The sequence below is a fragment of the Heterostelium album genome (genome assembly GCF_000004825.1).
Source record: "Heterostelium album PN500 unplaced genomic scaffold PPL_scaffold8, whole genome shotgun sequence".
NCBI classification, from domain to species: Eukaryota; Evosea; class Eumycetozoa; order Acytosteliales; family Acytosteliaceae; genus Heterostelium; species Heterostelium album.
Window position 1 is genome coordinate 1435457 of NW_008805070.1, and position 24519 is coordinate 1459975.

General features: G+C 29.2%; 10 protein-coding genes across 10 annotated transcripts; 5 read left to right on the forward strand and 5 right to left on the reverse strand.

Moving 5' to 3' along the window:
• Window positions 1-69: 69 nt before the first annotated feature.
• PPL_08198 (uncharacterized protein) lies at window positions 70-6146 on the reverse strand (the record flags this gene model as incomplete). Its single annotated transcript, XM_020579022.1, has 9 exons — window positions 70-632; window positions 687-1307; window positions 1380-1638; window positions 1827-2782; window positions 2867-2994; window positions 3423-3579; window positions 3769-4026; window positions 4585-5627; window positions 5695-6146. 9 exons carry the CDS (start codon window positions 6144-6146, stop codon window positions 70-72), a joined length of 4437 nt encoding a protein of 1478 aa, XP_020430861.1.
• Window positions 6147-6605: 459 nt separating this feature from the next.
• Window positions 6606-7769, reverse strand: PPL_08199 (dTDP-4-dehydrorhamnose reductase family protein; the record flags this gene model as incomplete). The annotated part of the gene is made up of 4 exons (XM_020579023.1): window positions 6606-6929; window positions 7021-7137; window positions 7217-7400; window positions 7477-7769. 4 exons carry the CDS (start codon window positions 7767-7769, stop codon window positions 6606-6608), a joined length of 918 nt encoding a protein of 305 aa, XP_020430862.1.
• Window positions 7770-7871: 102 nt separating this feature from the next.
• Window positions 7872-10040, reverse strand: PPL_08200 (uncharacterized protein; the record flags this gene model as incomplete). The annotated part of the gene is made up of 3 exons (XM_020579024.1): window positions 7872-7932; window positions 8449-9266; window positions 9330-10040. The coding sequence occupies 3 exons, from the start codon at window positions 10038-10040 to the stop codon at window positions 7872-7874; spliced, it is 1590 nt and encodes a 529-aa protein (XP_020430863.1).
• A 4088-nt stretch (window positions 10041-14128) lies between these two features.
• Window positions 14129-14752, forward strand: PPL_08201 (uncharacterized protein; the record flags this gene model as incomplete). The annotated part of the gene is made up of 1 exon (XM_020579025.1): window positions 14129-14752. The coding sequence occupies one exon, from the start codon at window positions 14129-14131 to the stop codon at window positions 14750-14752; it is 624 nt and encodes a 207-aa protein (XP_020430864.1).
• A 1406-nt stretch (window positions 14753-16158) lies between these two features.
• PPL_08202 (uncharacterized protein) lies at window positions 16159-17576 on the forward strand (the record flags this gene model as incomplete). The annotated part of the gene is made up of 3 exons (XM_020579026.1): window positions 16159-16312; window positions 16368-16932; window positions 17498-17576. 3 exons carry the CDS (start codon window positions 16159-16161, stop codon window positions 17574-17576), a joined length of 798 nt encoding a protein of 265 aa, XP_020430865.1.
• A 477-nt stretch (window positions 17577-18053) lies between these two features.
• PPL_08203 (uncharacterized protein) lies at window positions 18054-18847 on the forward strand (the record flags this gene model as incomplete). The annotated part of the gene is made up of 2 exons (XM_020579027.1): window positions 18054-18135; window positions 18309-18847. 2 exons carry the CDS (start codon window positions 18054-18056, stop codon window positions 18845-18847), a joined length of 621 nt encoding a protein of 206 aa, XP_020430866.1.
• Window positions 18848-19428: 581 nt separating this feature from the next.
• On the reverse strand, window positions 19429-19896 carry PPL_08204 (twin transmembrane helix small protein; the record flags this gene model as incomplete). The annotated part of the gene is made up of 1 exon (XM_020579028.1): window positions 19429-19896. One exon carries the CDS (start codon window positions 19894-19896, stop codon window positions 19429-19431), a length of 468 nt encoding a protein of 155 aa, XP_020430867.1.
• Window positions 19897-20729: 833 nt separating this feature from the next.
• On the forward strand, window positions 20730-23039 carry PPL_08205 (uncharacterized protein; the record flags this gene model as incomplete). Its single annotated transcript, XM_020579029.1, has 2 exons — window positions 20730-20974; window positions 21152-23039. The coding sequence occupies 2 exons, from the start codon at window positions 20730-20732 to the stop codon at window positions 23037-23039; spliced, it is 2133 nt and encodes a 710-aa protein (XP_020430868.1).
• A 168-nt stretch (window positions 23040-23207) lies between these two features.
• Window positions 23208-23588, reverse strand: PPL_08206 (uncharacterized protein; the record flags this gene model as incomplete). Its single annotated transcript, XM_020579030.1, has 1 exon — window positions 23208-23588. The coding sequence occupies one exon, from the start codon at window positions 23586-23588 to the stop codon at window positions 23208-23210; it is 381 nt and encodes a 126-aa protein (XP_020430869.1).
• A 444-nt stretch (window positions 23589-24032) lies between these two features.
• On the forward strand, window positions 24033-24410 carry PPL_08207 (uncharacterized protein; the record flags this gene model as incomplete). Its single annotated transcript, XM_020579031.1, has 1 exon — window positions 24033-24410. One exon carries the CDS (start codon window positions 24033-24035, stop codon window positions 24408-24410), a length of 378 nt encoding a protein of 125 aa, XP_020430870.1.
• Window positions 24411-24519: the final 109 nt, after the last annotated feature.

Here is a 24519-nt window from a genome sequence, read left to right on the forward strand (position 1 = left end):
TACACATATGTTACATAAATAAAAATTTTATTTTAATTTAATTCATAAATATACGAGTGTGTTAATTTTTTAATGGAATAATATAAGTTGATTCTCGAGTGATGATATATCTGTGAATCCACCTTTCATTGTTTGTCCATAAAGAGAGTATACAATGAAACAATTGGTAGTGTGTCTTCTTAAATGATAATGTTTATCCAAGATTAATGATGTTATTGAATCAGGAAGTGTTCCTAGTTTACTGGCATAGTAAGTGAAGCTATGATGAATTGTTCTTAGCGAGGCAGGGAATGCTTTCTTTGCAATCGGTTTATCATATTCACCAAGATCTAATGTCTCTAAACCCTTTGGGAATGAACCAACTGATATCTCTGCACTGTAGGCACTGTTTAAAATGAGTTCTTTCAGATTGGCAGGAAGATCACCGTATGATAACTTTTGATTAAAGTTACAACCAAATTCCAATGATTCCAAGTTATCGGGTAGTATGTATTGCACATCGATAGCATTGTTAAAGTTTTGTGGTAATTTCAACTTTCTAAGCGATTGTGGTAGTTTGATTTTGAAATGTGGAGACATCTCTATGTTGAGACTCTCCAACGATGTAAGCTGAGTAATGATATCTGGCGATTCTAAACTAATATTAGTTCCAAGTGTTAGGTGCTGAAGTGACTTTGGTAATATACCGCTATTGATATGTAAGCCAGTTCCATAGCCAGCGATATATGGATTAGACACTGATAAGGTTAAGTTGGTCAGAGATGGAGGAAGATCACTTGAAGCTAGATGTCTTTCAGTGGTGTGGGGCCATCTGATTATCATGGTTGTAATCGATGTCATCATACTAAAATACTGTAAATGCTTTGATGTTATATTTACAGTGTGTAGTCTCGGTGGTAAAGGAATCAAAGTTGTTTCGATAGCGAATGGTTTACGACCATTCGATCTACAAATTAAAACCTCTAGATTTTGAGGAAGTTGAATAGGTAGTGCTACATCCAATGTGTTGAGTTCGAGGTAACGAAGAGATTCTGGGAATGTAGTTGGTTTGGTCGTCGACTTGTTTGTAAAGCTATCAAGGATAAGAGTGTCGATTCGATCAGGAAGCAAAGGTAAATCGTCATAAACTGGATGAATGAACGATACTGATTTAATGCTAGCAGGTATTTTTTTGGTTGTTGTTGTTGTTGGCATAGACGTAGCAATCATAGATTCCGACTTGCCTAAGAAAATGTTGGCTACTCTACCGATGATCTCTAATTCTTTGGCTGTTGTCAGTGTCTGTTGTCTAGGTATTTCATCTCTTTCTATTGATTGTTTTAATTCAATGTTAAAATGTTGGTTCGATATTAATTTTTATTGCTTTATACTAATAATACCTTTAATAACTATTGACGTTGATTCTTGAAATTTTAATTGATTTCTGAAAGAGTTGAAATTGAAATTGGAATTATTTAGTTTATTAGAGTTATAATGTAAAGTAAGATATTTGTGTCTTTCATAGAACCACTTTCTACAAACTAAGCTAAAGCATATTCTATCCAAGTTGCTGGCAAGACTATTTGTAAGCTCTGCTAATAATAAATGTGACAAGTTATAGATTATAGTTTTGTTATTATTGTTATTGTTTGTGATCATCTATTTTTTTTTTATAAGATTTTTAAATGTTAAAAAGTACAAATATTTTTATCATCCAGATTGGTCAAAAAATTTCTCTTTTTTTAACCACAAAAAATATAAATTTAATTTATTAATATAAGTTGATTCTCGAGTGATGATATATCTGTGAATCCACCTTTCATTGTTTGTCCATAAAGATAGTATACAATGAAACAATTGGTAGTGTGTCTTCTTAAATGATAATGTTTATCCAAGATTAATGATGTTATTGAATCAGGAAGTGTTCCTAGTTTACTGGCATAGTAAGTGAAACTATGATGAATTGTTCTTAGCGAGGCAGGGAATGCTTTCTTTGCAATCGGGTTAACATATTCACCAAGATCTAATGTCTCTAAACCCTTTGGGAATGAACCAACTGTTATCTCTGCACTGTACGAACTGTTTAAAATGAGTTCTTTCAGATTGGCAGGAAGATCACCGTATGATAACTTTTGATTAAAGTTACAACCAAATTCCAATGATTCCAAGTTATCAGGTAGTATGTATTGCACATCGATAGCATTGTTAAAGTTTTGTGGTAATTTCAACTTTCTAAGTGATTGTGGTAGTTTGATTTTGAAATGTGGAGACATCTCTATGTTGAGACTCTCCAACGATGTAAGCTGAGTAATAATATCTTGTGATTCTAAACTAATATTCATTCCAAGTATTAGGTGTTTAAGTGACTTTGGTAATACACCTCTGTTGATCAGTAAGCCAGTTCCATAGCGAGCGATATATGGATTAGACACCGTTAAGGTTAAGTTGATCAAAGATGGAGGAAGATCACTTGAAGCTAGATGTCTATCAGAGTTGTGTAGCCATCTGATTTTCATGGTTGTAATCGATGTCATCATACTAAAGCCCTCTAATTGCTTTGAGGTTATATGTACAGTGTGTAGTCTCGGTGGTAAAGGAATCAAAGTTGTTTCGATAGCAAATGATTTTTGATCATTCGATCTACAAATGAAAACCTCTAGATTATGAGGCAGTTGAATAGGTAGCACTACATCAAACGAGTTGAATTCGATGTGACGAACATATTTTGGGAAAGTAGATGGTTTAGTTGTCGACCTGTTTGAAACGTATCCAAGTTTCAGAGTTTCGATCTCTAATTCCTTGTCTGTTTATATTGTCAATTGTATAATTAGTTCTTCTTTTTCTTTTGTTTTTAATTCACTAACATTGCTATTAAATTTCTATTTACTTTTAATAACATCTTGAAATTTTAATTGATTTCCGAAGGAGTTGAAATTGAAATTATTTAGTTTATTAGAGTTATAATGTAAAACAAGATATTTGTCTCTTTCATAGAACCACTTTCTACAAACTAAACTAAAGCATATTTTATCCAAGTTGCTCACAAGATTATTTGTAATCTCTGCTAATAATAAATGTGAAAACCTAAATATTATAGTATTATTATTTGTGATCATCTACTTTTTTTTTTATTGTTATATCTTATTCTTTAAATCAGGTCAATGATAATTAAACAGAAAAATTATTATTTGTCGACCGACCAATTACAAAACAAAACTGGCTCTTGCTTGTAACCATAAATCGAATAAAATAAAATCTGATCACATTAACCCCACTAATTTTTAACATTAAAATGTTAACATTTTTTTTAAAATTAATGCGCAGGCGAAAGTTGTTGGGAGCCAGTTTTGTTTTGCAAAAAAAAACTAAAAGTCAAAAATTTAATATTTATTTAATCAGTTGATCTTTTGAATTTATAAAGTTGATCTCCAATAGGTTCAAACTTCCCAATATTAAAAGAGTTGGCTGATAAAACTGATTGATTTAACATTGGAATATAGATTTCTTTTTGCTTTAAACCAATGTAAATCAATTTTACAATTTTAATTTGTTGGCTTTTTTCTTGATTCAGAACATCGAAAATTTGATTTAACTCGGTTGCTAACGAAATGGGATCAATCTTGTTTTGTCCGTTTACACCAATATTATATTGGATAGTCAATTTCGATATGTTTGGGTTCAGATTGATGAATCCAATGAAGAAATCGAGATTTAGAGTTTGATTGAGTGTGATCGAGCTTAATTTCGGAGAGGTCTGAAAGATATGCGACATATGATCAAAATTCCTACATATATATTGTGTCTTAGGACCGACTACGATCTTTCTAAGATTGGAAAGAATTATATTCTTTGAGAGGTCAATATCATAACTGCAAGTTGTGATCAGAGAGTGTTGATCAGGTTTGTCAATTGAGATAGAATGTGATGACGGAGATGCTGAGATATTGACATTGGGTCTGGATTTTCTGAGTTCCAGAAGAGATGACATTGCGTCACTCACCAATAATGAGTTTGATTGCGTTATTAATTCCACGGAAACCAATTGATCTTTGTTGGAGTGAAGCATGCTTTGAAATTGGACACTCCCTCCGGGTCCTATTGCTAGGAATTTTAGGAATTTCAAATTTTTGAAATTTGGTGTCTTTTCCTGATATCCAAATGCAATTTGTTTATAGGATTCTAGATTGTCAATACACTCTGAAATATGAATAAGGGGAATATACTTCAATTCCGTACAATCCAAGTGAGGTGGTGGTTTCTTGAATAAACAAAATTTCGATCCAATATGATCTATAGTACTTTCAATTCGGATGGTCACATTTGGGATGTTGGTAAAGAGTGATGAACAACAATTAAAGAAATCTTTGGAAACCATTGAAAGCTGCACCTTCCATTTCGTGTCCATGTATTTATCAAAGAGTAACATTGAAATGATATGCTTAAGAATCACATAAGTGAGAGTTCGTGTAGGTTTGGTGATACAGCCAATAAAAAACGATTGTGATTTCTGATTCTCCGGAAAGAATCGATTGATATATGAAAATGATCGTTGATATGATAAGATATTGAAAGCAATTCGGTCATCTAACTTTTTGAATATTTTACTGATCAAAGTTGGATCATGATTATGTATCTTTTCAAACAATTTGAAACCAATTGAAAAGAATGGATCTAATTGAATAAAATCTTCGAGGAATTTCGCGTACAATAACTCTAAAAACACCACGACATTGTCAATACTCTCGATTTCCAGGAGAAATTTCATCGAACCAATGTCCTTAAATAGCATAGTATTAATCTTTTTGTCCAATATTTTACTGGTTGTAGTTGTACATGGCAAAGAGAGAGCGAATTTACAAAATTTGAATGAATTTTGATTAAAATACCCAGTTTCAAAGATCTGTAAATGCTTTTGGTCTGTGAAGAATCTTGAAGCAAATCTGAGGAATTTAATTCGATAGGATAAAAGCAAACTAAGATCTTGGCAAGTCCACCAGTTGGAATAATCTCGATTATTAAAAAATTCAAGAAATTCTTGTTTGAATGGTGTCAGAACACTTATGATTAACTCGCGATCCAATGATTCCATGAGAATGAGTGATTTAAACAATACTCTAAGTATAGCTGGCTCTTTAACTCGTTGATAGAAATACAACAATATCTTGGATAAAGCGTCGCCACAGTGATTTATGTATAGTTTCCTTAACAATACTTTTGTAATATTGACATCATTCGATTTGATATATTCCAAAAGACGATTAAAAAGGTTTGAAGGCATTTCAATGGATCTCACTCTGTAGATGTCGAAAATAAGCAATGATTCCAAATTCCTTATTCCAACGTGTAATGGAAATTGACGAATCATCATCTCTCCAAACTCTGGTGTTTCCAATCGTTGTAGATCAACGCTGACATCTCTGATAAAGAATGAATTCATTTTAAACAAAGAGCCAACCAGTATCTTTTTGTTTGAACTGCTTGATAAAAACAAATCGATTATATTGCTTTGCTTTACTTTTACTCTTTTATTCAGCCAGTGTTGGTGCTCTTCATCGACTTTCTCCTGAGGATTAAGCCATCCAACACTCATCAGAATACTAAAGAATGTAAGATATTCATTTGATTGTGCATCATCGTTACCCAAAATACTTAAATGAATAACATTAAGTTAGTTAATATTAAAGTAAATGGTTGTCAATAAAGTAAGTAACATACCAAAATATTAATTTATCGTTTTTAATAATTTGTTCAAGTAAACTAACATTGTCATTCAATATATACCATAATAATAATGTCTTGTTATGAATTGAAAGATTTGAAATACAGTTTTTGTTGTTATGTTCGTCCTCGATACTCTTAAAAAAATAAGATTCAATGTCGAGCGATTTGTTTAACAATTTAAAACGTTGAATGGTACTGAATGAATATTCTATCTCTATACTCTTCAAAAAGATATGCATAATAACATCTAAAACATCATTATGATCACAGAATGAAAGTAGGTAACCGATGTAACAAGCATCATTGAAAAGTGGTGTATTCATTGCTTTTGAGATAAACGTTTGATCGACCGATGTCTTATCAGATTTAATCTGGCTGAAATATTCTGAAATACATTGCTTAACATCATCAAACAGATCGATATTACTATCTTTATCACTGGCCATCTATTTAGATGAATTACAATGTTAATGTTAATGATCTGTTCTTAATTACAAACCAAAAAAATCTAAGAGATAGAAAGTAGTATAAATACCTTAAAGATAAAAGAAGAAATCAATGAGAATTCATTTTCTTCATTGAGATCAAGTTGATTTAATGTACAAAATGTCTTTGTTATTAACTGCTTAATTTTGGACATTAAAATTAACTATCTATGTAGATTTGTATTTTATATGATATTATTATAAAAATTAGATATGGATGGTTACTATACAGATAAACATCTTTCGTTAATTGTAACAAATAGTATTATTCACAATTTTAGATATTATTAGATTTTTTTTTAATCAAAATTTTGAATTCCAAATTAAGACAATTTATTTTGGATTGTTTCTGGAATACTTTTTACATTTTTTATTATTTATTTAGTAATTACATTTTACACTTTTAAAATGAGTATTTACTTATGGTGTGTTGTTAAGGATTGAGGTGATAGCAGTCTCGAAATTTGTCGATGGCAAAACACCGATGAGTTGGGATGTTGCCGTGGTGTCTAACTGAGCGTTATAAGGTCTTGGTGCACCAGAAGGCTTACTGTTTCCAGGCTTGATCTGCGAGGCATCGATACCTAAAACCTTTGCCATTACAACGGCCATTTCATATTTAGTAAGCTTTTGATTATCGGTAAAGTGATAGATTCCCGAAATTGAATCACCATTCTCTTTCTTTTTACAAATTAACATTAATGTACATTTAGCAACATCATCTACCAATGTCGGGTATCTTAACTATATATATATATATATACATACGTAAAGATAATAAATAATATATTAATAAAAATTATCAAAAGACAATCATATTTAGTTTTCCACTTACTTGCCAATTATCGATTTCAACGTTTGCATTCTTTTTGATCTGTTCTGCGACTACGGTTACAGCGCTCTCTGATAGTGTTTCAACTTGTCCATATAATACAGGTACTCTAAGAATTATCTTTGTTCAATTATTAGTTTTATAGAAAAGACAATCGGTGTATTATTATTTTTATATTGTTTTAATATTTAAAACATACATTTCTTGGATTCTTTAAACAAACAACTTCGGATGCTCTCTTTGTCTCACCGTAGAATGAAAGTGGATTAGTTTGAGCGTCTGTCTTGTAGGGTGCATTCTCACCATCGAAAACATAGTCCGATGAAATCAAAACAAGATAAGCACCAACATTCATAGCCAATTCATTAATAAATTCTGTTGATCTTTTTTAAAGATAATTTATTATAATAAGATATTAGTATTACAAGAATATATTATATTTATGTATATAATACTTACTTAACATTAAGTTGAATTACTCTATCTTTATCGTTTTCACAGATATCAGGTCTTCTCTCAGCAGCGGAATGTATAATTACATCTGGTTTGAATCGGTTTACAATGTCTGTCAATTGAACACGGTCGTTGATATCTACATGCTCCAAAGGGAATTGATTCTTATACTTTTCATATCTTGAAAATGCCAAACCCAACACGTTGAACTTGTCGGCACAACCAGCGAATGTTCTCATGAAAGCTCTTCCTAACAATCCACTGCTACCTGTAACTAATACTCTAATTTTATCTGTCATATTTTATTTATTTATTTATTATTTACTTTTTTATTTTCTTTATATAAATTATAATAATAATAATAATAATGATATATATACACAAACTAATTAAATTGATTTTTAATTAATACTTACAGAGAATCTCCTCAATCCTTGAACTTCACCACCAAAATTAAAATCTCTTTTCAAAAAAAATAGAAAAAAAAAAAATGAATAATTTAAAAAAAAAAATCAAAGAGATATGATGATTTTATAACATTTTTTAATAATAATTTATTTAATCAGATTAATGACAATTATGCAGAGATTGAAGATATAGACAATTGAACTAAAGAGAGTGAAAAGAAGGTTTTGTCTACCTATAATGGTGAGGTTGATAACCATATGGGATATTAAAAAAATTATCGTATCTAAAGATCTTATTGTTCTGTTATTTTTATAAATGTATCGTAAATTTATAGAGTTAATAAAAAAACAAAGAGATAGAAGAGTAAATTGTTTTTGTTTTTGTTTTTTAAATATATAATAAGAAGAAGGGTGTGCAGATCAGGTTTATTATAAGTTTATAGGTTTTTGTTGTTGTTTTAAATAAAGATGATAATATTCTATATATATATATATAAATTTTCTGGATATTTTCAAACTATTTTATAATCTCCCTGAACTACCTACTAAAACCTTCAATTTAAAGACAAACTTTCCAAGGAACTTGTGCTTTTTCTCTTTTGGACTTCTCTTGTGGCCGTACATATCTTTGTCGTGCAGTCCGTTGCTTGCTCCTTCACCATCTTTCTGTGCATTGTAAAATGTAGCTCCCTCAATGAGACTCTGTTTATATTTCTTTAGGATGGCACTCTTACCGACGTATGCCAGTGCATTGCCCATGAGAATAGATCCATCGGTGGCCGACGACCAGAATCTAGCGTCACCAGTGTCACTGCTTGGTGGGAAAAAGTTAAGAGCGACCACTTTTCCTTTTCCTTTGTTGAGCTCTGCTACCAGTGGGAAGTTGTTTGACCATTCAGCAACCAAAGCGGCATCGGGATGCAGTGCTCCTGGACAGTAAAACGACGATCTGCCACCGTCTAGCGATTTGACATCGTTCATAATTGGATGTTCCGGCAAGAATACCTTTCCAAGAGTCAGTGGCTTCTTTCCGTTGGTGTCGTGTTGTCTGGACGGTGTGATAGGATGGTAGTTCTGTTCCAGGAATCTGCCTTTGAGGAATCCGTTACGCAGATTATTACAATTTGTAAAGACAGTCACTACAACTCCACCACCATTGTCGACATAGTCAGCGAGAACATCACCCATAGCTTGACCACACATGAATGCCGATGAATTATAACTGTACACCAATACACCAGCATACTTTTGTAGTTCCTCCAGAGTTGGGATTCTCTTTTGAGTATAGAAATGTTCGATTCTCTTTATACCAACTGATCTTAACTTTGAACAAATATCATCCATACAAGAAGATTGTGCTACAGGTCCTCCTAAAACTAAAAATGATCCCTAAAATAAATAAATAGTGTAAGTATTAATTGTTCATAATAAAAAAGATGTTATTATAATTACTTTTCTTAAACGATAAAATCTTTTCCAAGACGTTTCAAATGGTGGCTTTATATATCTCTGTAAACATGGATAGTTAAATTGACATATACTCTTAAATATATATTCATCTTCACATAGTCTTCTCCAGGTCTTTGAAACAAAGAGACAGCTGTAAAGGTCGGAAGTTGTCAAGAAGGAAAGAATGGTAATTAAAATCTCCTCTGGGAATTGACTCAGAAGATCCTCTAGTTGTTTGGCCGATAAGGATGATTCGATTGGCGATGTAATCATTGGAGTTTGAGTACTTAAATTAAATGGTGAATAGGAAATATCCATTGGCGAATAGTTCATGTTTGGTGTCGACTGATAGTTGGATCTTGGTGTCATAGCAAAAGAAGCTGGTTCGCTCTCGCAATGTGTATTCTTGTGTAAATTATTCGAGGTATTCACTCTATTTCTATGTATTATCATATTGTTGTTGTTGTTGTTGTTGCTGTTGCTACTATATGGTGATGTAATGGTTATTGTATTGCTACTGCTCGCTATCGATGGTGATTGAGTTAGGGTTTTGAAATTACTGACAGACTCTTTAGAATAATGAAATTTAGGAGTGACTGGAGCTGAATGTGGAAATTCCTGTGATTGTTGAGGTATATGTTTAAAGTTGTTATTGAATGGTCTGTAAGCTGAGTCCATCACTGGTGTTCCTCTCTTGAATGATGGTTGACTCATTCTTATTGATTGGGAATATTGGTTGGTATATATATATTAAATAAATATTATTATTTTTTGTTGTTCTATTTCTAATGTTTTTTTGAAATTTAGTTAATTCCAAAAAGGATTATCCTATAAATATTTATTATTTACAATGAGTTTAAATTGTTAATATCCAAATTTGGTTTTGTAATTGTTATTCTATTCCAACAATAGCTATTGTTGTGTGTGAAAAAAGTTATTTTACGACGGAGCAAAACAACAAAAATGTAAATAAATTAATAAATAAAGACAAAAGGTTGTATATGGTGACAGAAATAAGCTATTCTGAAGTGGGGATTTTTGAATAAATAATATAAATATATAAAAATACAATTGTTTAAAAATAACAAAAAAAACAAAAAGTGAAATTAACAAAAAACTATAATGTAACAACAATGATATTGAATTAGTACAAATAACAAAGTTTGAAACAATAGAACTATGACAAAACAATAGATAATCTGGATGTCAACAAAAATTGAAAATGGAATTGGAAGCTAGCAACTTGATTCACCAACAACAAAAACAATCCCAAAAACAAAAAGGTTATTCAACTCTACCAACTACAGCCATAACAAAATTAAAATTGATACTGAGTTTAGCATCGCGATGATTTCAATGTATTATTACTAACTTAATTTTAAGTTGGGAGTTAAGATTAAAGAAGAACAAGTGGTTGGTGTATTACTTCTACCCAAAGTGGGGTGGTATAAATGCAAATAATTACTGTTGGATTTTTAAAAAAAACAATAAAAACACAATAAAAAACAATAATATCTGTATGTGTTGAATAGGTATTGTTATAATTTTTATTGCAGTGTGAGTGTGTGTAAATATGTGGGTGGAATTTATGTGTTTGAATATTTTAGTTTTGACTTTATAAGATGTTGTTATTTGTTTGATTTTTTTTAAACCAACGTTATTAATTAGTAGTTAGATTAGGTTGTATGTCTTTCACTGTGTTTGGATTTCTATTAATTAACGAGATAATGACATTGTGATTAGAGTAGTATCTTTTAGTGAAGCTGTTGGAAATTATTGTGTAAACACATTTCGCGATATTAAAATATTATTATGAAATAGATAATAATTATGAATAGGAAATATGTTTGTTATTGTAGTTGTTGTTGGTGAAAATAAAGAATTTAAATCGAATGGGGGGTGATAAAGATTGTGTTTTAAATGGCGGGATTTCAAATGAAGTACCATATCTAATTGGACCAATGATTTTAATTTTGATATAATTGGATATGATAGGTTGTGAAAAAGGGAGATGGTAAATCTAAGTATTCATACTATTCATCATTATTTAATTTAAAACTAATAATTGAATTTGTTGAATTAACTTGTATTATTATTTTTGTTTTTTTTTTTTTGAAAAAAACAATAATGATTTCCAATTGTTTACCTTTTGTTTTACAAATTAATCATATGAAATCCAAGTTTATAGGGAAATTGAATAAAATAATCTACTATCCTATAAATCCAACTCTACTACTATAATTGTTTACTCGTTGAAATATTGATTCTGAATTCTAAAGATTGAAAATATAATAAAAAAAGGTTGAAGTTGTATTTGAAATTGGAAAAATAATTATTTAAACAATTAGTACAACTAATAGATAATTAAAATTAAATTATTGATAAACAAAAGAGTGACGATTTTGGTAATAAAATTAAAAGTTATTAGTTGGACTGTGGATTTAAAACAAAATTGTCAAATTGCTTGTGCACTACATTTCATATTTCCATTCGGATGTTACAAACATACATATATTTAAAGATAAATTTTAAAAGTCGAATATGTATTTACAGGTATTTTAAATTTTAATTTGGTATTGGTGTTAATAGTAATATTGGTTGTGGTATTAACTAATTGACGCTATATGTTCTCTATCTCTATCTATATGCACTCACTTTCTCTTTGGTACTTTTAAATTATCTCTTTTGTATGTATGTAAATAAAAATTTTAAAAAAAAATAAATAAACCAATTACAAATGTAATAATGTGTAATTAAACTATATACAAATATATAAAAAAGTTATATGTGTGTGTTTGTGTTCTCTGTGTGTTTGTTCTTAATTAAATTTTTAATTTTTAAAAAATATATTTTAAAAATGTGTTTGTTTGTTCTAATTTTATTTTTAAAAATGTACTTTAAGATATATAAATATGATGAATATGAATATGATATTGAATATGATGTTGTTGTTTCTTAATTATTATTATTTTTGTTTATTTGTTGATTTGGTTGAATTCCTTTGAACTTATAATGTATGAATGAATATTTATTATTAAAATGTGTTTATTTTTAAAAATACGAATACTTAAAAAACACTGTTATTAATAATTATAGTAAAAATTTTAATTAAAAAATACTAATTAATTAGATGGTGGTGTGTGTTTTTGTTTGTTAGTTTTTTTTCAGAGAGAGTGAAAAACATAGTTATAAAAAATTTATTTACATAAAGTCATTTTCAAAGATAGTGTGTGTTTTATCTTTTTTTTTTTTTTTTTCTTTTTTTTTTTTTTTTTTGAAGATTGATGGTGGGGCTATTACAGAGATTTGAGTTGTTGTATTTTTAAAACAACACCCTTTTTTCTCACCATCAAAATCACATAATCAACCACAAGTTTATATATACACTTCTTTTTCTACAATATAAACAGACAAACAAAACAAACAAACAAACATTTTAAATAACGATAGAAATAGAGTAGCATGAAACACTGTCTAATTCCTCTTCACTATTTAACTTGATGATAACAACAACAATAACGCATGAGTCTGAAGATGATGATAGTAACAATTATAAAAATTGAATAGATATATCTTATCAAAGTGTATTAATAAAAAAAAATGATACATTTTTGTGATATGATTGTGATATAAATTTTAAATAGGGCAGTGAAGTCTGTTTATTCTATTGTTACTAATGTGTGATGTTGTTAGTGCAATATGGTGATTGGTTTGCATAGTATGTTATTGTAGATGGTGATTATAGTATCAACTCCATATGGTTATAGAGATACTCCTACGAATAGTAACATCGTTACTTCTAACAATATGATTACCATTATAACCAAAGTCACTTGATTGTGAACAAGATATATATTTAAAATATTGATTTTCGTGTTGGCATTGGTTCGATCTTTATGTTATTATTAACTTTATTTTATTTTCAATGTATGACAATTGTCTATTCTCTTAATGAATGGTCAATGTGATAGACTGCTAGCATAGTGTGGTCGTCAGATGGTATGGATTGACAATATCTCAAATTAACAACAACAACAACAACGATATTATAATTATTATTATATCTTTTAATGGAAATAATGTAAACTATACTTCGGTCAAACAAAAAAAAAAAAAAAAAAACAATAAATAAAAATTAAAAAAATAAATAAAATTAAATGATAAATTAAATCCTACCTGATTAATTTACTGAAATAAAATTTCTTTTTTTTTTTTTAAAAAAAATAAAATAATAAGTTTATACTAATTCTATATGAATAAAGATATATACAAAAATAATATTATTTGAATTTACTTTTTTAATTTGTTAATTACAAACTTGAAAACCAAATAATCTATTGTCTAAAAGATTGATATATTTTTTGCACTATTGTATTAAATATTGTACCTTACTTGACTTGTTATTTTGTTCAACATACAATGTTATGCTAAAAATTAGAATAAAATAGAAAAGTAACTGTAGAATGCAGCAGGTAGTCTATCATTGGTTCAAAACCACACCAATATGTCAATATGTTGTAAGGGTGACAAAATAAAAAAAATTACCAAAAATAGTAAAAACTTGATCTTTAATTTAATTCATTTTTCAAAAAAGTCATAAAAATTAAAAAATAAAAAAATAGATCTATCATTATTTTTTTTAAATTTGTTTCAGTATTTATTTGCAACTCTTAAAAGGAAAAAAAAGAATAAATTTAATATTTTTTTTATAGATCTAATTTTGAAAAAATAACACACCTTTTCTTTTTTTTTTATTCTTTTTTCAATCTCTGTAGATTAATTAATTTAATAATGAATAAAAGATGAACATAGATAAAAATAGTAGTAGTGGTAGCAATAACAATAATAATAATAATAATAATGATTCAGATTTAGAAGATGAAAATGAAAGTTTGAACAACTCAAAGTTTGAAGAAGTAGAAGTAGAAGAAGATGAAAATGAAATCGATGAAGTAATGTCAGACGACTTCTTCACTGACAACGGTGAGGATGGTGAAGTAGATTTAGGTCATTATGAGTGGGATGTTACAAATAACAACGAATTCGCTAGTAGTATTGCTGATATAAATAATAACAATACTAATGATGAAGAAGATGCAAATGAAGACGATGCTATTGATGTACATTTCCAAGAAGAAGAAGATGATGATGATGATTTTGAAGATGTAGACGATGATGATATCGATGATATGGATCAAGATGATTCGTCGGAGGAAGGTAACAATGTCTATTATTCAAACCACATAGTGAGAGAGGTCAGCAAAATCGAACTGAAAAAGGTGGCGACCAACAGAGATCAAGACTACATCGATCAGATCAACCTATTTAACAGCAGACCCGACATTATCAACAGAATTGCTGTTTCACAAAGAATCTCATCTTCAAAAGCAAACTATCTTTTAGAGCTCAGAATGCTGTCTGCTTAGCATCCAAATCCAAGTATGGTATTGCTTTTCTTTCATTATGCACTGCCTTTTTTGTGCTGAAAGAAATATGCTTCACATAATTATTAATAAACATTTGATCAAATGTAAGATATACAAGTTTCAATCAATAAAATCAACTCAATATTCTAACAATTATCTCCTAAACAAAAGTAACTCTAAAGGTTCAGCATAGCATGAATACGGTTAAACCAAGACGCACAAAGTTTGCTTCCTTAGTTGTTTAAATACCTCAACAATCCATTAAAATAATTAAATAAAGAGTTATTATATTAAATATTTATTTTAAATCACTCATAGTTTGTTTTCAATAATAGTTAGATATATAAGACAATGATAGATTAAGTATAGGTAGTTGTACAGTGGACGTACTCCAAGAATGGTCGACAAAGTAGAATTCAAATAATGGATTCTATCAATATCAGTAGATTATTATATGATCAACAATATGGATTCAAGTTTATCGCAGTAAGTTAACATGTTACCCCCTGTCACTTTTTTAGAGATGTGTGAATGTTGTGATACTCTCATATAAACATTGATAAAAAAAAGTAGTGAAAACAACTTCCAAAGTGGGTGAAAAGTCAGAGAAGTCCAGATAAGGGAATCAAATTGATAAACTGTAAAAAGTGTTTGAAAATGGATTAAAGAATAGTATGTAGTAGAAAGATGAAATTAGAGATAATTACATATCAATATCAAAACTCAATGGAAAGTGTAAGGAAATTGAAAGAGGAATAATACAAAAATATAAAGAGTAGGATTGATAATTAAATTTATTTAAAGTGTATTGAATAAAAATTAAACAAAGGAAAAATAGTACTCTTTTATTAAATTAATAATTTCATTCTTTAGAGTTTTGTTAACATGAAATTACCTTATGGACTTTGATAATATTGAGTTTGAATATTGGAATAATAATCATATCTCATTTGATTTGTTTAAACATATTATCTTTTTTTTTATATTGATATTCGAAATAAAACATTATTAAGATCATCGAATATTCGAAAAATCTAAATAATATCTGATTATTACTCATCTTGGATTATCCTGATATTTTTTATTTATAAATTCAATATTCCAAGAAGCCACTATATATAACTTCAAACACACCCACTTCTGATATTCACATAATTGTGAACCTTTATGTATACACCATTATGTATTCTACATAATAAAGCCAAAATCAAGTGAGTTTAAATTATACAAAATAAATTCCATTCCCACTCTATAATTCCAAATCTGAAATTTAACATCAAAAAAGAAAGGTATAAAAGTCGACTCACAAATATATAAACAATCCACTATTTGTAAATTGAAATATTAATTATATTACAAAATTCTAATTTAATATAAATATAAATTTTATACTATTAAAAAATATAATGGATGATCTTTTTTTAAGAACTAAAACTAATTATATTTTCGAAGAGATTGCCAAAGGTGGAATCTATAATAATCTTATTTTGCACTTTGAAAATGGTAGAATCGAACCAGTAAAAGTATATACTGATGAAAAAACTGCAATTGATAACTTTTGTAGGTTAAATTATTACTTTAAAGAATATATTGTTTAATTAATGAAATTTTTTAGATAATGATGAATTTATAGTTATAATTTTATTTTATAAAAACACTGAAGAAAGAGATAAAGAAAAGAAATGGATAAGAATGTGTCATGAAACTGTGTTCCAAAAGACCGGCGCTACTAAGGAGTATAGATTGGATGATATTGACTCCCCATTCTCAAACCAACTATCTCTATCCTATATTAGAATATTAAAAAGAGATTCAACTAAACCAAGAATTCTTCAAAAGGAAATTGAGTACCCCTCAATCCCCAAAGAGACAAGCAGAATGAGACAACCTTCTCAACTCAAGTTTGAAGTAAACATTGACAGAACCTCACAGATTATTCCAACACCAGATCTGGGACTGTTAAGGATAGTGATAAGAAAATACTACCAAAATGATATTGAAAAAAGAATGAATAAGATTCCTAGAATCTTGGAATACCGTTTCAATCCCCATGAGAAACCAGAGAAAATATTGAACGGTCAACTTCAATCAATACAATCCAATACTAAACAATTTATTAATCTTAATATTAATCACATTAATGATAAGATTTATACTCTACCATCTTTTAACCTCACTGAGTTTAATACTCAGGAACTAATCATTTCCAAATTCTAAATATTCATTTTCAACCTCAATATTTTTAAAAAACTCTCAAAATCCTAACTAATTAATAAAAATTAAATAATAATATATAATTAAAATAATTATCTATTTTTTTTTTTTGTTTTTTTATTGATTTTGATCAAAAACTAAAGATTTTTTTTCTTTGATTTTTTGATTTTAGGTCCCTTGTGAAAATCTACCTGCTCTGTAACAGATTTTATTAATTGATTGAAATAATTCAATTTTCTATTAATAACGATCAATATAAGGTCTTTCTCTTGGAAGTCCTCCTTCTATAAACTGATCTATGTTTGGGTAGTCAACCACGTTCCAAATACTTGTTTATTATCTTGTTCCCAACCATTTTTATTTGCTCCACTTGTATCCCATGGTTATTGGTATTGTTGTCATTGGAAGACTTATTCATGTATTGATTGTAATATCCTTTGTGATTCTAATTTGTTTCCTTTATCGTCCACCAACTGAACAGAATACTTGAGATTCTTGTTTGTTATATTTTTACATACCATTTTCAAATAGGACCATAACTGAATTTATCTTTTGTTACATTACAGTGAAAAGACATTTTAAAAAGCTATGTGATGAGGAACTTGAATGAATGTAGATAAATGATGTGGAACTTTATGATTTTTTTTGAGAAATTTATAAATAAAAATAAAAAAATATAATTAATTGAACAAAATCTAGTAAATTGTTTGGAATGGATCTAAAGAAACTTGTTATTTTATTATAGGTGTTATATAATTATCAATTTTCTTTTTAGATTAGTCTATTACAAATTTTTAAAATGAAAAAGATTATCTGTTATTTTTATCTTTTATCATGGTACTTTAAATTTGCGATTAAAAATAAAAAAAAACCTAAAAACATCATAAATTGATCGATCGATCGAAAAAAAAACAATTTTAATTAAAAAATCAAAAAAGACTTGGTGTGTGGGTTATTATAATTGCCTACCACCTTACAAGTTAAACTTTTTTTTATTTTTATTTATATTTATTTATTCCAATATTGATATTCTTTTATTACAAAAATTTATAGATAATAAGATAGGTCATATATAGATAAATAAGAAATGAATTATAAATCATTGCTATCAATTGTATTATTGATTGGTTGCTTTCTAATAGATAACAGTTATTCACAATATACAAACGGTAGGTTAATTCGTTCGTTACTTTTAAATAAAAGAAAAGATAGATAAGATAGATAAGATAGACAGATACATAGGATATTGAGAAAAAGAAACTAAAAAAAGAAAAAGAAAAAGAAAAAAAAAACTGACACTCATCTCATGACACTCATTGCTTATTTAATATATTAAATTTAGATACATGCACTAGATATACTTCGAGTTCCGGTGTAGTCACAGTCAATGCAGACTCTACACAGTATTGTTGGAAGATCATGCCGGATATCGGTGTTGGCTACTATCCAACTGAGATCTACGTGACTTTCCAACAGGTGTCGGGTTTGATTGCCGAGAATAATACGATGTTTGTTATAGCAGGTGAGTTGATGACCGACGAGGAATTGGCTCACTACATCACCGATTCTAGCACTCCACAGCCAATGTTGACAAGCAAAGCAGGTCAAGTTCTTATCTATGTGGAATACGAGGCACCCGTTAACTTCACATTCGAATATAGCATCAGCAGCGAAAAGAGTTTGAAAGCATCGATTCTCATGTTGGTCAGTGTTGTATTTGCTTTTGCAATTCCGACCTTCTTTGTATCATGTATCACCTGTTGTACAGGTAAAAAAGATAAAAAGAAACTAAAGAGCAGACAAACATGTACATTCTGGTTCAGCGCAATCCTAGGTTTAGTAATTTTAGCTATTGTATTATCACGTAAAGTCATTCATTAAATTAAATTAAATAATTAAAAACAAAAATAATAATAACAACAACACATACATATCATTATACACTTTTGTTATATAATTATAACAATTCTAATGTTTTTTTTAATAAAACAAATAATAAACAAATAAATCAAATAAATGTATATAGATTTACAAGTAAATGTTATGTTTAATATTGAGGCATAGATTATTTAAAATAATCTATGTTTTAAAAAAATGTTTATTAAATATTATAATTCTTTAATTAGAAAGGGATTATAATTGTGATATTGTTTTGTTGATTTTATATCTTTCTATAAACTATATTATAGATAGATTTTGAATGATTTGATTTAAAAATGTGATATTGTTTGTTGTTTATATTGTTGTTTTGTACATATTAGTTATTTTATATGTTTGTTGTTGTTGTTGTTGATGTTTTTATTTGTGTTAATTGATTGTTTTGTTTGTTGATGATGAAGATGATTGTTTTTGAAACTATTATATACACGGTTATAAACTCTTTTCTTTTTTTTTTTTTGTTGTTGTTTTTTTTATAAAAAGATATAAATTACTATTATTATTATTAATACTCTATAGATTATTTAAGACAAGATAACCTTTTGTTTCTTTCTGTTCTCATCATCGATGGATTGAGAATAGTTGAAAGCGTAGAAACCCATGAGACCAACGGTGATAGCTTGTGCCCAGATTCTACCTTTGAGGAGTTTACCGGTGGTAGCGGAACTTCCACCTCTGACGTGATTCCAGACACCGGCAGACAACATGATTACGGTTGCACAGGCACCACCGACCAAGAGGTAGTCACGCTTGGCACCATCGACCAACGATTTGGGTGGTGGTGGAATTACAAACTTCTTTTGCATCTTTGCGAGCATGGTAAGATCTTCATCTGATCCAGCGACAGTATTTGGACTATTTGATTGATGATGATTCGACATTTTATTATTATTATTTAAAGTATTTATATCAGTAGTGATACTATTGTTATTATTGTTGTTGTTTATTTGTTGTTGAAGTTGATTCTTTTTGGAATTAGACTCTGCAGACATTCTCTTAAATAGTTTTGCTTCGTTTACTGTTGTTGTTGTTTTTTTTTTTGAAAAAAAAATTTTAGCCAAATTGTTGATTTAATCTTATTTTGGTATGAATTGTTGTTTTTGAGTGAAAATATGTGACGTTTATTTTTAGTGGTTAAACATTTTTTTTTAATTTTCATTTATTTTTTGTTTTTTGTTTAATTTCTTTTTTTTTTTGCAAAAATCCTGATCATTTTTGTGGGTTGTGGGGTTAGAGTTGTAATTTTTTTTTTAGCAAATTTTTCTGTTTTTTCAAACAAAGATACCAAGTAAACTGTTTAAGGTTCTACAGAAATGTTGACCACAAACAACACAACTAATGATTTGTCATTCATACGAATTTTTCTATTTTAACGATTTTTTGGTATAATTTTGTTTCATCAATCTCTTATAAACGTCCATTCATGTCTTACCATCTGCTCTAAAAACAGATCAATCAAGATTGTGGTTGGTTGGCTCAATTACGTGTACTTCCACAAAACAAATCAACTAAACAAGTCTAATAAACAAGTATTTTTTATTTTAAGAAATAACTTGTTTTTTTTTTTTTTTTTAAAATCAAAGAGATTAATTGATTTGAAATTGTAATAAAAGATATGTAGTACTATAGTTTGTTAAAAGGTTAAAGGAAACCTATTTTTTCTAAATAAATTCAACTCAACAAGGTTTTTTCTCTAAAATAAGAATTAAAATAGAAAAAAAAATATGTTATTATATTTTAGAAAAACAAAATAAAATGAGAATAATGCTTAATATATTTTATTATTTTCTTTCACAATCTACTGTAATCAAATCTTTAGCTAAAAATGGATAGAAACAGTGATAGAGATAGAATATTTAAATCAGTATTTGCAAACAAACTTTTATTAAACAATATTTATAACCAAGTTCATTTTATATATGTTAAAAAAAAGGTTCGAACGATACCATGGAATGAAGTTTTACATTCACCGATGACTCTAATGTCATATGGGTACCTTAGAGAGTTGAAGCATCTGTTAGATTCTACTGAGATGTTTTGTAGTTTCGCAACGGTTGATCGCTTTTTTAGGTATGCGGTCGGCCATCTACCAATCATTCAGTATCTCCACTCGAAATACATTGATCAAGAATGGTCGAATCACTTGATTGGATTGGCAGTGTTGTCCGATAGTTTCGAAGTGGTGAAGTTCTTGGCTGAGAACAGGTCTTCTAACAACTATGTGGAGGCTCTCAAGTATGCTTGTAGCGCTGGTAGATTGGATATCGTCGAGTATCTCTATCCAATGATCACTGAGATTCCGTCAAGCTCTGTAAAAGACGAGATTGGCCAATGTGCCGCCAAATGTGAGCACTCATCCAAAGCTTTAGATATAGTCAAATTTCTACACAAACACGAATATATCAATAGCATCGCAAAGCTAGTAGAGTCTTTCAGTTTGAAAAAGAACTTTGAAGTTGCCAACTACTTTTATTCCGTAGAACGAGTCATTCTGAGTTTAACTGTCACACCAACAACAATAGATATGTTTGCAAAGCACGGAGAGTTTGAACTACTAAAGAAACTACGTTACAGCGGTTTAGATAATTCGGTAGACTATGCAGCTAGTGGTGGTCATTTGGAAATCGTAAAGTATTTGACAGAAAACAAGAGAGGTGGATGCACAAAACCCATGGATTTAGCTGCGCAAAGAGGACATCTCCATGTCGTTAGATATTTACACGAGCATCGAAGTGAAGGATGTACAACTTTGGCGATGGACGATGCGGCTAAAGGAAATCATTGGGAGGTGGTGCAGTTCTTGCATGAGAATCGCACTGAAGGGTGTAGTGTTGGAGCAATTAGGAAATCTGCAAAATATGGTCATTTCAGTATGGTGAAGTGGTTGAGTGAGAATCGCAGTGAAGGATTTACAGGAAAAGCAATCAATCAAGCTGCATTGAATGGTCATTTTGAAATTGCTGTTTATCTATACGATCTTCACCCTGAGAAGAGTTGGAATGCGGTGTCAGCATTGATTTCAGCAGCCAAAGGAGGACACATTGAAATAGTTCGGTACTTCTTTTCTAAAGCCACAAATTTCAATCAATCCATTAAGCAAGTCCTCACGTTCAATAATCAAGAGATCAATCAACTTCTATTCAGAGAACATTCTGATATCCAATTTACCTTTACACGTGGCCAAATCGAAAATTTTATTCAACTTGGCAATTTGGATGCAATCAAAATAATTCATGAGAGACTGCCACAGGCATTCAATGGACATTCGATTATTCTGGCGATAGAATATAAACATCTCGACATTCTTCAATTTCTCTATGAAAACTGTAGATACATTGAATATTATCAATCAACTTTAACGAAAGCAATCATGACAAACAAAATCGACATTGTCAGATATGTTTTGTCAATGGAGATCGATGTTATTCAAAACATTACAAATGCACACAGTATCAAAGAACTTCATGAAGTTATAGCTGCACGACTTAAGTATTCGCAATCACATGTCGGTATTTTCCAATTGTTGGTCGACAAATACCCTCAGCAATTGAACACTTATAAATTCGTTGGATTTTGCGAAATGGAATTGGTAATACCAATACACCGAATGGGATTAAAGGTACTAAATAAGAATACTATGTATAGAGCAATTGGATCAGGTCGTCTCGATTTAGTTAAATATATCTATGACAACCGTTCGGAATACACAAACGTTAATTACATCGATGTTTCAGGAGCGTTGGAGCAAGCCATATTCCACTTTCCAATATTTCTATATCTTTATCCAAAGTGTCCATCTTCCTACAATTTCCAAAGTGCTTTGATACGTGCCGCCGAGAAGGGATCATTACAGGTTGTAAAATATTTCCATGAGAATCATCCGGATGATATTTTTTCGACAAAGATCATGGATGTGTGTGCTGGTTCAGGTTCTTTTGAAGTTTTAAAATTCCTCCATTTTAATAGAACCGAAGGTTGTTCTTCTGCTGCGATTGATAACGCTGCTGTACATGGCAAGCTGGAAATTCTACAGTTTCTTCATGCCAACAGAACAGAGGGATATACGATGAAAGCCATCAAATGTCACTCTAGTTTATGTAGAGATTGGATTCAAAAAAATCTTAAACTAATATAATATACAATTACTCACTTTTATAAAACTAAAAATCCGTTTTTTTAAATTTCTTTTTAGGAACCAACTTCTTTTTATTTATATGATTCTCCAAATAATCATTTGAAAATTAGGATAAAATATATTTTTCTTTGTTTTTATTGTTTTTTTATTTTGTATGTAAACTTGTTTTTACATGGATAGGTTAACACAGGTATATGACACGGTTACGTTGCATCCTGCTTCAATGGCGGTGATCTCTGGTTGTCCTGATGAACAATCTGTATCTTGGAGTGGGAAGGTGTACAGTTGAATTGTATCGGATCCTGGAGAACACTTGTAAAATTGTCCATTGGTACATAGGCTATTCAAGTAATAGATACCAACAATCGAGTTGTCATCTGAGCATTGTTCACCATAGTAGTATCTCATTAAAGTGTAGATTCCATTTACTGAATTCTTTGGTTTTCCAATGATAAGTTCGCCAATTCTAGGTAAGTTCATTGCAAAGGCATTTTCGAGTACGAATAGAGATATAATGATATATATACAAATAGCAATATTAAATTTCATTTTTTACTCTTTTTAATTTACCGATTACTAATTAGTAGTTAATCTAGTGTTTATATATATAAATTTTTGTAAAAAAAATCTTTAGAAATAAGGAATGACTAAAGATGATATTAGAAAATCTTTAAAAAAAAGATAGAAATATTTTAAATTTAATTTTAGGTTGGTGATCAAGATTCAAATTGAACCTTTTATTATAAAACTTATTTAGAAATCAATATAAATATTTGCAAAGACGGATTTTTTTTCATGGTTTTCTTTGTTTCCTTTCTTAAAAAAAAGAGATGCCAGGCTTGACAAAAAAAAATCTCTGACTATGATCAAAAAATTAATATTATTTTAAAAAATAATATCAGAAATAAAATTTATATAATATATTAATCAACATCTATTTAAATAGAAAATCTTATACTTGAATTTTATATTATTTTTCACTTAAAAACAAAAATGAAATTCTCTATCTTTATTATTACTTTGGCCACAATTATCATTTGTCTTGGAAATGTTGGTATCGCTCTAAACATTAGACCTAAGGATAAATATTATGTTAGTATGCCAGAAGAAGGAGACAGTACTAGAGCCTATGCCAGAATTAGTTACTTTGCTGGAAGACAATGCGAAGAAAGATTCTATGATCTATACTACTGGACAAACAGTTGTGTCGAAGGAAACAGAATCTTTGAATGTATACAAGGTGGAAACACAATGACCGAATACCAATATCCAGGAGATAACAATTGTTCAACCTCAGAGGGAGAGCCGACCATCACAACCTACAGTATTGGATGTCAAGGTACAACTTCATTCAGTTGTGAGTCTCAATAAATTTTCATATCATTTTTAATAACTAAAAAATAGATATATAAAAAATAAAATATTTGTATTAAATTCGATTTAAAACAAGTTTGCAAAATTCACTGAAATCGTTTGAAAA